The sequence below is a fragment of the Amphibalanus amphitrite genome, unplaced genomic scaffold, assembly GCF_019059575.1.
Source record: "Amphibalanus amphitrite isolate SeventyFive unplaced genomic scaffold, NRLGWU_Aamphi_draft 000220F_arrow, whole genome shotgun sequence".
In the NCBI taxonomy this organism is placed as follows: domain Eukaryota; kingdom Metazoa; phylum Arthropoda; class Thecostraca; order Balanomorpha; family Balanidae; genus Amphibalanus; species Amphibalanus amphitrite.
The window spans coordinates 435,819-448,620 of record NW_024881715.1 but is presented as its reverse complement, the minus strand read 5'-3'; the positions used below and the strand labels follow the sequence as shown (position 1 = coordinate 448,620).

Sequence of the window (12,802 nt, the reverse complement as noted above, 5' to 3'; positions counted from 1 at the left end):
CTGTCATACTGGATCCACGGTTCTCGGCAAAAACATAGCGAAAAATAAATTTTGTTGAATATCGAAATTGACTTAGCGGACTTCTTTGTGCCACTTTGAAGGAATTGCTTTCTTCAAAACCGTTTTATATCCACGGTCTGACACTGAACTTACCATAAAGTGTTTTGCGCATTCATATAACAAATACAATGGTATTTTACACTGCGACCATTTAAACGTGTCCGATCCGTCTCTCATGGGAGACCAGCGTGTCCGCTTGCCCCAACGACCTTGAATGTGCCTGGTGACCTCTCTCGACACCATCGGCGCGCAGTTTCGACTGTTTATCGCCAGCGGTGTCGGCCCTCAAACGCGTTTTGTGTTTATCATTTTTAGAATACTGCGGAGCGTGTTATGATGTTCCTAGCCGCCCGCTGGGACATGGCTCAGATAAACACATATGATCTTGACACGGGTCCCGCGGCGAGGGTCGGCCGTAGCTTATCACTACCGAACCGAGTGGGTACGACGATGTGCAAATCGGCATTTCACCAGACCCACAAAATAGATACTTCTCCATTAAATGCAACTGTGACTGCGGCACATTACGTGAGAGGTTTTTTGAAAGTTGCAATACCCTAATAAGATTGTGAACTCTTCTCACTTATCTAATTGATTAACCGAAAAACGTTTTGATAGTGTGTAGGCTATAAATTGTAATAAGGATGCACAAAACTGCCAACGAGCTGAACAAAAGACGAGCAGAAATCAAACGGTTCGTCTTTTCCAAGAAACCAGCTAGCTCCAAGACGCCAGCCACGAAACCGGTCTCACCGCCACTGCGGGAGAGGCTAACTACTTTAGCTCCGGTTTGGAATTTGTATGTCCTATCCAAAGCATCGGGGGCCGTCCGAGACGGTCCAGGACATGATAATTCTGAGAATATCGGAGCGAGTGGTGAACCGTGGGTCAAACGAGGTTAGTGACTGCGTCTCGACTTCTCTGTTATACCAACCGGTCCACCGCTCGTGCGCCATGGCCCCATATTCTCACATCACGAATGCACCCTTGCGTCTCGAAATGCAACGACCGGTGACTGCGCCGGCCATTCATCCCGGCATCACTCCAAATGTGAACTTTTGACTTATTTACCCGGTAATTTTTTATCCGCATCGCCTTTACTTACTATACCTACATAAATGATGATCTTGTTATAATATAATGCAACATACCTGTCTAAGTGTCTAGTATGGTAGGTATATTATCTGGCACATCATATACGATCAAAATGGGTAATGGGTTTACTCAAGTTACGAAATAACTGCAAGCCGACCATCTACTTGGCAGGGGAACATCTTACGAAAATCGTTACCTATGATTAGCCAAATCATTTGGCGACATCTGACATTTCGCTTCACTCACACTATTGACGTAGCACCCCATCAAATTTAAGTAGAGCATTCAAAATCCATGATAATCATTATAATTATCAAATTTTGCACCTCTACCACCCGTCCTCAGAAGCCCCACGCGTCACCCGGCTGTGGTGTGCCGTCTGGCACGTCGGGCGCCGCGGTGGGACCGGGTCGCGTGCCACTGGCACGTGGCCGGGAGACGGGTGTCTGTTTGGAATCGCCCGGTCCGGACAGTCATCAGGTCTGCAGCCCCGGGCGTCCGAGGGGGCCGAGGGGCCACACGCTGCTCCGACCCCGCCGCTGGCGGTTCACCAGTGCGAGCTGTCGGTCGGCAGGGCGTTAAAAAGGCAGAACCGTCAGAGTGCGGGTTTTGACGTGTCTTATCTCTGTGTGAAGAAAGATAGTGTGTCTGGTTCTGTTAGTCTAAGTCTGTGCTCACCATGGTCCGACCTCGGCATCCATCCACTTCAATCGGCGACACAGCCTGGCTGCTGGAGAGCGCCAGCGATCACCTGGCGCCTCCGGCCAGCCACGAGTCGGACCCGCTCGCAGCAGGGGCTGGAGATGGCGAACAGATTGACGAAGACTCGGCCGCGCGGCTCACCGGCCGACAGAAGCGCATCCTCGGCGGTCTGTCCCTGGGCGGTCTGCTGGCCGGCTGCTGCATCGCCATCATGATCCCGTTCTTCCCGCACGAGGCGCAACGGCGCGGCCTGCCACAGACCTACTCGGGTGCCGTGTTCAGTTGCTACGCGCTGGCGCAGCTGCTGGCGTTTCCAGTGATGGGTCGACTGGCGCCTCGGGTCGGTGTTTCAAGACTCTATAACGTCGGTCTGGCGACAGCAGGAGTGACGACTACTGTGTTTGGAACACTACCACACATCCAGGACTCGATGGCGTTCATCGGCGCTTGTTTCGCGTGTCGTGCTCTGGAGGCGGTCGGCACAGCAGCCATGCACACCGCCGCTAGAGCCATCATCATCAACCAGTTCCCACGGAGCCCGAACACGGCTATGAGTATCTCGGAGACCCTGGCCGGTCTGGGTCTGTCGCTGGGGCCGGCGCTCGGCGGCGGCCTGTATCAGCTGGGCGGCTACGGCACGCCGTTCTACACCCTGGGAGGTCTGATGCTCGTCTCCTCTGCCACCAACCTGTGGCTGATGCCGTCCGTACGGGAGGACACCCTGCCGGCGGCGGGGGCACCGCGGCGCGGCCCGCCCGGCGCCCGGCTCCTCCGCTTCCTCAGCGCCGCAGAGAACTGGCTCTGCTGCTCCGTGGTGCTGGTGGTGGCGATGTACGTCACCGCACTCGACCCCAACATCGAGCCGTACGTACGCGTCGCGCTGGGTGTCACGCCGGCCGAGCTGGGCCTGTTCTTCCTGGTCTCTGCCGGCTGCTACACGGCCGCCAGCCTGGTCTGGGGCCGCCTCTCCGACAACATCTCCAACACGTACGTGCTGACGGCGCCGTGCCTGCTGGTGGGCGCCGTCGGCATCCTGTTGATCCCGCCGTCGCCGCTGCTGGTCGGCCTGCAGCCCGTCTGGTGGCTCACCATGCTCGGTATGGTGGTGAGGGAGATGACCACGGGTGGCGCGTTCATCCCCATCATGCACAGGATGGTGCGAGTGTGTGTCGCTCACGGCATGGAGAACAACCTGTCCACGCAGGCGTTCGTGTCGGCCGTCTTCGGCGCCGTGTTCTCCATCGGTAACGTGGTCGGCCCGACGCTGGGAGGCTACATCACTGATCTGTACGGCTTCCCGGTGGCTGCCACCGGCCTAGCTGGATTCGGCGTGCTCGTGGCGATCGCCTGTGTTGTAGGGGCAGTGGTGACGCGCGACTCCTTGCCCAAGTGAGCAGGTCAGCGCCGAATCAGTGGCGCGGACCGGCGACATAACTTCATAAGAACTTGAGTTGAAGTGCTGAGATGGATGTATGTACAATTGCGAATGCGGAGAACATGTGTACTGTAAATTGTCGTCATAAGGTGATGAGCCCTAAGCCTAATGGTTGTTCTTGTTGGTTCATTATTCATTGTTTGCGGTGCGCCGGTGGCTTACGAATGTTTTCGGTGTTTTGCAATACATATATCTTAATAATTGTGTACCTATGTTGGCATATTGTACCTACCTACCTAGTATAGGTACCTACTGTAAATAAATTTTGCACAAAATGTGCTTTCTCTCTCTCCTTCTCTTCTTCTATCCTTTCCTTCCCTCTCTCTCTCTATCTCTCTCTCTCTCTCTCTCTCTCTCTCTCTCTCTCTCTCTCTCTCTCTCTCTCTCTCTCTCTCTCTCTCTCTCTCTCTCTCTCTCTCTCTCTCTCTCTCTCTCTCTCTCTCTCTCTCTCTCTCTTCCACGCTTGCTCCCAATGACAAATCTAGTTTCTTTAAACTTTTTTGTTTGTAAATTGTATCCTGAAAAGACAAACTCAGAGGCAATAGCCATAGACATTCCAAGGGGTACCTATGAGCATTTTGGGCGAAATAATAGCACCCGAATACTGAAAAGGCATGCCAACTAGCCCTCGCCAGTCGCCCGTATTGGTGTTTTTTTTTCCAGCCGTGAGCGTATAGGTACCTAAGGGGGGCCGTTGGACCCCCCTTGCCGTTTCGCCCTGATCGAGGTGAAGCTTCGCGGTAAAAACGAGCGTGTTGCCCATGACGAGAGGAAGCCGTTGATACCCAATTTTAACCCTCGCCGGCACAGGCCATTTTGAGTCCTTCAACTGCACAAGTTGGTTCGGTACGACCCCCCCCCCCCTCGCGCTTGGCCCCTGATGGAGCTAAAGCTTCGCGAAAAAAAACGAGCGTGTTGCCCGTCACGAGAGGAAGCCAATGATACCCAATTTTAAGGTCCTAGGTCATCGGTTGACCTTCCAGGCCAGGTCAATGACCAAAAAATCGGGAATATCGGGACCAGTTAGAAAGTCGTAAAGTGTGGCTGCTAAGGGGTTTTCCGGGTTGCTGATCACGAATATCGTGTCACTTTTGATCACAGATGATGTCATTAGGTGTTAAGACCAGGTCGGGTCAGGTCAGGTCAGGTCAACCAGTAGAGGTCGTGACGGGTATTCTTAGGAGGTGTTAACCGCCTCTGACAGCTTCGTAACATCACCACACCGATCACAGGGGGTGGTGCGGCTGATGATCGGACGACGAGCATCGCAACAGTGCCACACCGGCACAGCGGCCTGTGGTGGCGGCCCAGGGCTGCGGAGTCGATGGATTTTCAGCGACTCCGACTCCGACTCCGACTCCGGCTTCATAGTTCATAGTTTATTCGTGGTTGCATCCACTGAAAAGTGGCTCTTCCAGCGCCCGAGTCACACATACAAGTCATAAGATATAAAACAGTGATGACATAAAATGAAGAGGAGAAACACGCGATAAAACATGGCACTCCACGAACCTATCCTACCTCCCGAAGCAGCAGAAGTCTCAGCTGTCGTTTGAAGGCAGGTCGCGACAGAGACTGCAGCTCATTGGGCAGTCTGTTAAATAACGCACTGGCATGAGATAGACGCCTAGCACCAGAGCATGTCTTTGCACGTGGGCACTGTAACTGGCCAGACTGCCGAGTGTGGTGGGGTGTCGACACATATGAAAGCATCGCTGCAATATCCGCTGGCAACTGGGTATCAAGCGCAGTCTTGATCAGACACAGCCTATGATAGCTGACGAGCTGCCTCGCTGAGAGCCACCCCAGCTGCCGAAGTACATCGGATACCCGATCATACTTGCGCCGACCACCAATGACACGTGCGCAGAAATTCAAGAGTTTCTGCACACGGTGCAACTGGGAATCATTGCATGAGCCATACACAGACACACAATAACGTATTGAACTGACAACAAGAGCATTCACCACATACGCAACAGTCCAAGAAGGCAGCACGTGTCTAGAGTGAGCTAAAGAGATGAGGATGCCAGTTGATTTCGCGACAAGGTGAGTGATGTGATCATCAAAACTCAGGCAGCGATCCATGGTAAGTCCAAGATTTTTCACAGTTTGACTTTCAGTGATGAACGATGAACCAAACTTAATCGTAACAGGTGGGATGCTTTGCAAAGTTCTTTTTGTGCCATGAACGATGAGCTGTGTCTTAGAATGGTTAATTTTCATCCTGTTGGAGCTAAACCAGTCGGCGAGAGCACCAAGGTGGTTCTCCATGGTAGCAATGAGCTCAGGTAAGTGGCTCTTTTTACCGCGTACAGCGATTTGCACGTCATCAGCGTACTGAATGATGGTTGCATCACAAGCATGTAGAGCCAGGTCGTTGCAGAAAATTGAAAACAAAATTGGACCCAGAGCTGTACCCTGATACACACCCATCGTGATGGGCAGTGAATCGGAGCAGACCAGCTGGCCGTCCGCACCGCGATACTGCACCTGCTGACTGTGATCAGAAAGATACGATTCAAACCATGTGGTGTCAATGTTGTATAACTTGAGCTTAGCAAGTAGGAGATCATGGTCAACTAAATCAAAGCCCTTCGACAGATCACACAGAACAACAAGTACGATCTCAGAAGCGTCCATAGCCGAAAGAATAAAATCTGACAGAACGGTGAGAGCTGTCTCAGTGGAGTGCAGCTTTCGGTAACCGTGTTGGGTAGCCGACCAAAGTCGATGTTCATCAAAATATTCACTGAGTTGCAAATAAACAATGCGCTCAACGATCTTGGACACACCAGGAACGACAGTGATTGGTCTAAATTTAGTGACGTCTGTGAGGTCAACAGATTTGGGCAGAGGCGTAACGAGACCGTGTTTCCATGCAGATGGCACGCAACCTGTGGTCAAACACGAATTGACAATATCATGGAGAACGTGTCCTAAGCCATAAAAACATTTTTGGAACATGTGAACACTAATGCCATCAGTTCCACAAGATTTAGAAGCATTTAAACTACCGAGTGTGTACAGTAGGTCTACTAAAAAAGTCCCCCGCTCCAGAGGCGGCCGGCCGGCCGAACCCCCGGATTCCAGCCCCGACTCTATTGCGCAGGCCGCGGCAGTGACACGGGTCAGGTCGCGGCGCCCGGCGAGTGGGTCAGTTGGCGGCGGCCGGCCGTGGAGTGAGGACGCCGTGTGTGGGGCGCAGAGATGCCGCAGTGCAGAGGAGGGGAAGATACTCTGCACGATGCCGGAAATGATGCCTTTGTGATCTAAATTAAGCACCTGCACTGCAGTGCATATCCTCCCTTGCCCCATTCCTATTATATCATAATCCTTCAATAATCCGTAATGACCATTCAACGCAAGCAAGCAATCAAAACAACCCGTTTAGCGGCGACATCATCTCTGATAAAAAAGCGACAGTGATGATTAGAATTGACTTAGCGCGAGGGCAAATCGAGGGGTATATATGTATCATGTCATTATGCCGAGTATTTTATTCCATCTAACAAATTAAGATTGGGGATCTTGTCCAACAAGTCAGCGGCCGTTCTAGACACAGATAAATGCGTTGTTTTCGGTCGCATCATTACCTGCAATAATTCGAAGCGAGGTTTAACCTCGCCGGCCGAGAAGAAGGGGTGGATGCCGCCACCATGTATTTTTTGTGGTAGCTCAAAGCACACTGATGATAGAAGGCTGACATTTCATATGCCTTACATTTGATTCAAGCCGGATCATTTGAAATCAACCACGTTTTCATGTCAGGTCACTTAACTATGACGTCTTAAGTAAACCTCTGCAGACTGCTGACTGCACGGTTGTCGGTTATAAAATGACGCAAATCCGTAATGCACTTAGTGTCATATAAGCATAATGGGAAAATATGGAAACTGTTAATTTGGCGTCGGAAATGATCTAAAACTATACCTCAAGCACATGAAATCGTGACTTCATACATTCTTGGCAAGGTTTAATGTTTCACTTTTGCATTGTTAACCTTGCGTGACGGAGTGCTCGTCAATAGGAGTGCTTCGTCAATAACTCCCGATCAAAATGAGCTAGCCAGTCGGGACAGCCATCAATGGACTCTGCAAGACTTGCCGAATCAAATGTTATGCAATATGTCCTCCTTTCAACAGCTTCGTGACCTGTGTTGCCCTAACATGACATTGCCCTAAACATCCTAAATTGCTTCACCTAAGCAAAAAAGCATATAAATCGACGCGTCTGAGAACAGAAAACACGATTGTATCGAAATGACGATAATGCGACAATTTTTTGCGAAGTTATTCAGCAAAAACCGATCCAATGCATTGGGCCCTTGGAGGTCACTGATATTTTAAAATGGGGTAACAGTCGCTGCGTCACGTAACGACGCAAGCGCTCGTTTTTTCCGCGAGGCTCTAGCAATTAGCTCGATTATAGGAGCTAAACATGGGGTTGGGGAATTGCTCCCTTCTCACTCACTATGTGGCCGGGATAGTGTTTGCCATTATTGTTAAAATCTAACATTTTAAGATTTCAAATGACCCATTTTTTCCCGCCCAAGTCTTTCAATTCAAGGTCATAACACCAGGTCACGTCAAGTGACCCTACCTCAAGGAAAGATCCTGTGCTCATCATATCTAAATACATCGACTAACCGATCGCTTAGAACCTTCAGCGATTTCAATGGGCAACAGTATATGTATTTGAAACGTTTACTTTGTAAGTTTGACATTGCTGACAGAAAGGTGGGGTCAATTTTGAGATCGCTAAAGTCAATGAGAGAAAGTTGAACTGCGCTTTTTCGGACGGAACGCATAATAAACACTCTGAAAACATGTGGTGCCTGATGAGATACAATACTGAATGAGAAAATTGTTTGTTTTGTTGGGGGCCATCTTTTTCGGTCTGAGAAGGCCCTTGCAGAGCTATGACATAACTATGCTCTGGTGTAGTAATTTGGTTGTGCGAGCCAGCGACAGTGATCTGCGGAAGCGTGAACTGTTCCCGTGGGACGATTGCCCTGTCGGGACGGTCCAGTCGTATCCCAAACGGTCACCCGAAGAGGATTATGTGTCCTGAAATGGAACCAACATCAACTACAGGTTGGCTGGTGGGGTGAACTCCAGTCCAGAGAGGGAAGCATGAAGACTAGGGGCGATGCGGATTGGTTTTCCCTGAGGATAGCGAGGACAGAAGGAATCTAGCACGCTTGACCCTTCCTTATACTGAATGTATCTCAGGCTGTTAAATCTCCTAAGCGTTTTTTCTCGACATCGTCAAGGTGTCATTTATAAAAAAATATGAAATCTGGGAGGATAAATTAAATATAGAAATTGTGGCCAACAGAACATTATCAGTTGCGTTCAACATTCGTACTCTGCTAGCATGATCACACACCCAGCTTACACATGAGCCATGTAATAAATATTTTTGATAGACATGCTTAAGTTATCCCGCGCGGGGCTGGGGTCTCCAGCCGAACGCGCGGGGCTGGGGGGGGGGGTAAATTTTACCCCCCTGTTATCTCCCGAACTAATGGTCCGATTTGGAAAATTCAAACGCCAATCGAAAGCTCTCATCACGAACTACTACAAACATGTACTTAATTTAAAGTTTGAGGTCAAGGTCAAGGTCAGGTCAAGGGTACAAATTGCAAGTTTCTACAGTATCGGCCTTGCACCGTAGTTACCGAAGAATGGAGTCATGGACTGAGACTGATCGCCCAAAACGTGTTCTTAGGCTACCAAGACAATATTCGTTGCATACAATATCATTCAGAGGTCAAGGTCAAGGTCAGGTCAGGTCAGGTCAGGTCACCAAAAAACAAAATATAGAAAAGGGCATGTGCGACACATGTTTTATGGGTCATTTTACTCATAGAATTCAATAGGCACACTCAATAAGTGATATGGACCACCTCTGGATGAATTTCAGGTCGAGGTCAGGTCAAGGTCAGGTCAAGTGAGGTCAAATTTTGAAGTTGGTTGTTAAGGCCTAAAAAGGTGTCTATCTGATGCAGTTTTTCACGGCAAATCGAATGGTGCTATTTTTGTTTCCGTACGAGGTCTAGAACTTCCAAAAAAGTCATTTTTCAAAAATTTTGTGAGTCGTGACGTCATAAAATTTTGAATAACTTCCACATTTTTGAACCGATTCTTCTAAAATTTGGTATGTAGGTGCACATAGACCACTTCTATGACATATATTCCGTTTTTTTCGATAGACTCAAAATTTTGGATTTTATAATGATTTTCCCAAAAAAGTTAGTTTTTTTAAAAGTTTAGGCCAAAATCCAAAATTTTCAAAAAACCGAGATAGCCATTCGATAGACAAAGTAAAATTACGTATAACCTTTTTTGTTACGTCTTGATTCCTTTAAAAATGAAGATGTTAGCGGCGTTTGAACTTTTGCCGTTTTTGAGGCGAAAATGGCGAACATGACGTCACTAAAACGTCAATTTCTCAAAAATTTTCCGACAGATTTCGTTCAAATTTTCAGGGAACGTGTCAAATTGATGTAAGAAAAGGTACTGAAAGTTTGGCGGCGCTGCGCGCCGCCGTTTTTGTGATATCGCAAAAATTCGTGAGGGGGGGTAAAATTTACCCCCCCCCCAGCCCCGCGCGGGTTATGAAATCATCTAAAGTGTTTGTAAAGTTCCACAATACGAATCTAATATCCTGCTATGCATCATGACCGTTTCTGGTCAGGTCATGTCTTTGAATATAGGCCAAATTCTTCAAATGACCTTTAACCCGCGCGGGGCTGGGGTCTCCAGCCGAACGCGCGGGGCTGGGGGGGTAAATTTTACCCCCCCCCCTGTTATCTCCCGAACTAATGGTCCGATTTGGAAAATTCAAACGCCAATCGAAAGCTCTCATCACGAACTACTAAAAACATGTACTTAATTTAAAGTTTGAGGTCAAGGTCAAGGTCAGGTCAAGGGTACAAATTGCAAGTTTCTACAGTATCGGCCTTGCACCGTAGTTGCCGAAGAATGGAGTCATGGACTGAGACTGATCGCCCAAAACGTGTTCTTAGGCTACCAAGACAATATTCGTTGCATACAATATCATTCAGAGGTCAAGGTCAAGGTCAGGTCAGGTCAGGTCAGGTCACCAAAAAACAAAATATAGAAAAGGGCATGTGCGACACATGTTTTATGGGTCATTTTACTCATAGAATTCAATAGGCACACTCAATAAGTGATATGGACCACCTCTGGATGAATTTCAGGTCGAGGTCAGGTCAAGGTCAGGTCAAGTGAGGTCAAATTTTGAAGTTGGTTGTTAAGGCCTAAAAAGGTGTCTATCTGATGCAGTTTTTCACGGCGAATCGAATGGTGCTATTTTTGTTTCCGTACGACGTCTAGAACTTCCAAAAAAGTCATTTTTCAAAAAAAAAATTGTGTGTCGTGACGTCATAAAATTTTGAATAACTCCCACATTTTTGAACCGATTCTTCTAAAATTTGGTATGTAGGTGCACATAGACCACTTCTCTGACATATATTCCGGTTTTTTCGATAGACTCAAAATTTTGGATTTTACAATGATTTTCCCAAAAAAGTCAGTTTTTTGAAAAAAAAATTAGGCCAAAATCCAAAATTTTCAAAAAGCCGAGATAGCCATTTGATAGACAAAGTAAAATTACGTATAACCTTTTTTGTTACGTCTTGATTCCTTTAAAAATGAAGATGTTAGCGGCGTTTGAACTTTTGCCGTTTTTGAGGCGAAAATGGCGAACATGACGTCACTAAAACGTCAATTTCTCAAAATTTTTTCCGACGGATTTCGCTCAAATTTTCAGGGAACGTGTCAAATTGATGTAAGAAAAGGTACTGAAAGTTTGGCGGCGCTGCGCGCCGCCGTTTTTGAGATATCGCAAAAATTCGCGAGGGGGGTAAAATTTACCCCCCCCCCCAGCCCCGCGCGGGTTAAAGATGAAATTTTGATTCATTCGAAGCGTTTTTATAAGAGGAACACGAGGCTGGTAAAATTAATTTCATGCAAGTTTAGCTTAAAACTTTTAGTGTTTGTGGAAAAGCAATTGGTTTTCTCATAATACCGATGGTGGCAGTTGCTGTTATTTACGTGCTACAGAGGTGGATCCAGCTCAGAGTTATTTTTTTTGGGGGGGGGGGCAAACCATAACAATTTATCGATTCTTTCCATGCATCGTCCATAGGCGTAATGTTAAAATTATGCCGTTTGGGGGGGGGGGCAAATGCCCATTTTGCCCCCCCCCCCTGGATCCGCCACTGACGTGCTAAGCCGTTGACCTTAATTAAATCTGACAATATTATTCAGACATAGCGGTAAACGAGCTGCTTGTTGTGTTAGGTTAGGCTCTTTCGGTCGATTTCATAGTGGGAAGGATGACAGGAATTAGGGGGAGACAGGGGGCCTGGGCGGGAGTCCTGGGCCTCATGCTCCGCTGGGGCCGAGCCCATCACGTGGGTTGGGCTGCCCTGACACATGGATAGCCCTGGGCGGTGTTTCACGGCCCCGCGCTGCAGCACGCTGCGCTGCGCTGCCATGCATTGTTGCGGCGGTTGATATGAATTCGGCTCCACGCTAGCGTTACGAGCTTCCGAGTCTGTTGATGTTTCCATGGAAATTGGAAACCCAATGCACCGGTGCGCGCAACGCACCCTGTCCAAGCAAAATTTTACCATCGATGACCTCTGGTGACATGATCTTTTGCTCTGACCCGATCTAAAATTAGTTGAAGTATTTTTTCTTTTTGCTACTTTTGACGCTACTTCGAATACCACTTAAATACCCAAAGCTGAGTTATAAGAATGATGCTCAATCCCCATTTCCCCTCCAACAAAGCGTGAGAGTCTAGGCATTCCTGTGGGGCACGGGCTAACAATGACTATCTCATAATCATTGTGGCCATGAACATCTACTGCCATTCTTTAACACCGGTTTCGCTGCGCTGAGCGGTGGCCGTCCCGTTTGTTGGATTCTACAGCTGGCTGGCGGAAAGCGTTACCGGCCGCCCGTCCACCGCCCGCGGGCCGGACCGAGCGGTCCCGCTGACCCTACCTGACCTGAGCCCGGCGCGATTTGGGACGGGCAGACGGGGGTTCGGCTCAGCGAAGGCAGCGCCCACTGGTGCTGGGGACTTTTTTAATAGACCTACTGTACATGAGAGACTCCAGCGAGACGGGACTGACGCTGAAAGAGCAGGTAAGTACCCGGGGCAGCAGCGACGGCACAGCACGACAGGGCGGAGGAACGGTTCGCGCAGTAGCCGGTCCAACATTCACAAAGTGGCTGTTCAGAGCGTTACAGCAGACTGCAGGAATGGCATGAGCACGTGAGTCACCGCCTCCTATCACCGGCTTCAGGCATCGCCACATACTACCCCTCCCCGCCTCAGTAATACGGCGGTGGATGTCATCACGACAGTCGCGTCTAATGGCTGCTTTAGTGAGGCGGTTGAGTTGTTTGTAACGAGCACGGTCGCGGGATGCTAAAGCTGCACGCCGTTCACTCATCAGCGCACGAG

At 48.9% G+C, this 12,802-nt stretch overlaps 1 protein-coding gene across 1 annotated transcript; it reads left to right on the top strand.

The window, feature by feature from the left end:
• Positions 1 to 1,834: 1,834 nt before the first annotated feature.
• On the top strand, positions 1,835 to 3,250 carry LOC122385491 (MFS-type transporter SLC18B1-like). The gene is made up of 2 exons (XM_043373825.1): positions 1,835 to 2,559; positions 2,641 to 3,250. The coding sequence occupies exons 1-2, from the start codon at positions 1,835 to 1,837 to the stop codon at positions 3,248 to 3,250; spliced, it is 1,335 nt and encodes a 444-aa protein (XP_043229760.1).
• Positions 3,251 to 12,802: the final 9,552 nt, after the last annotated feature.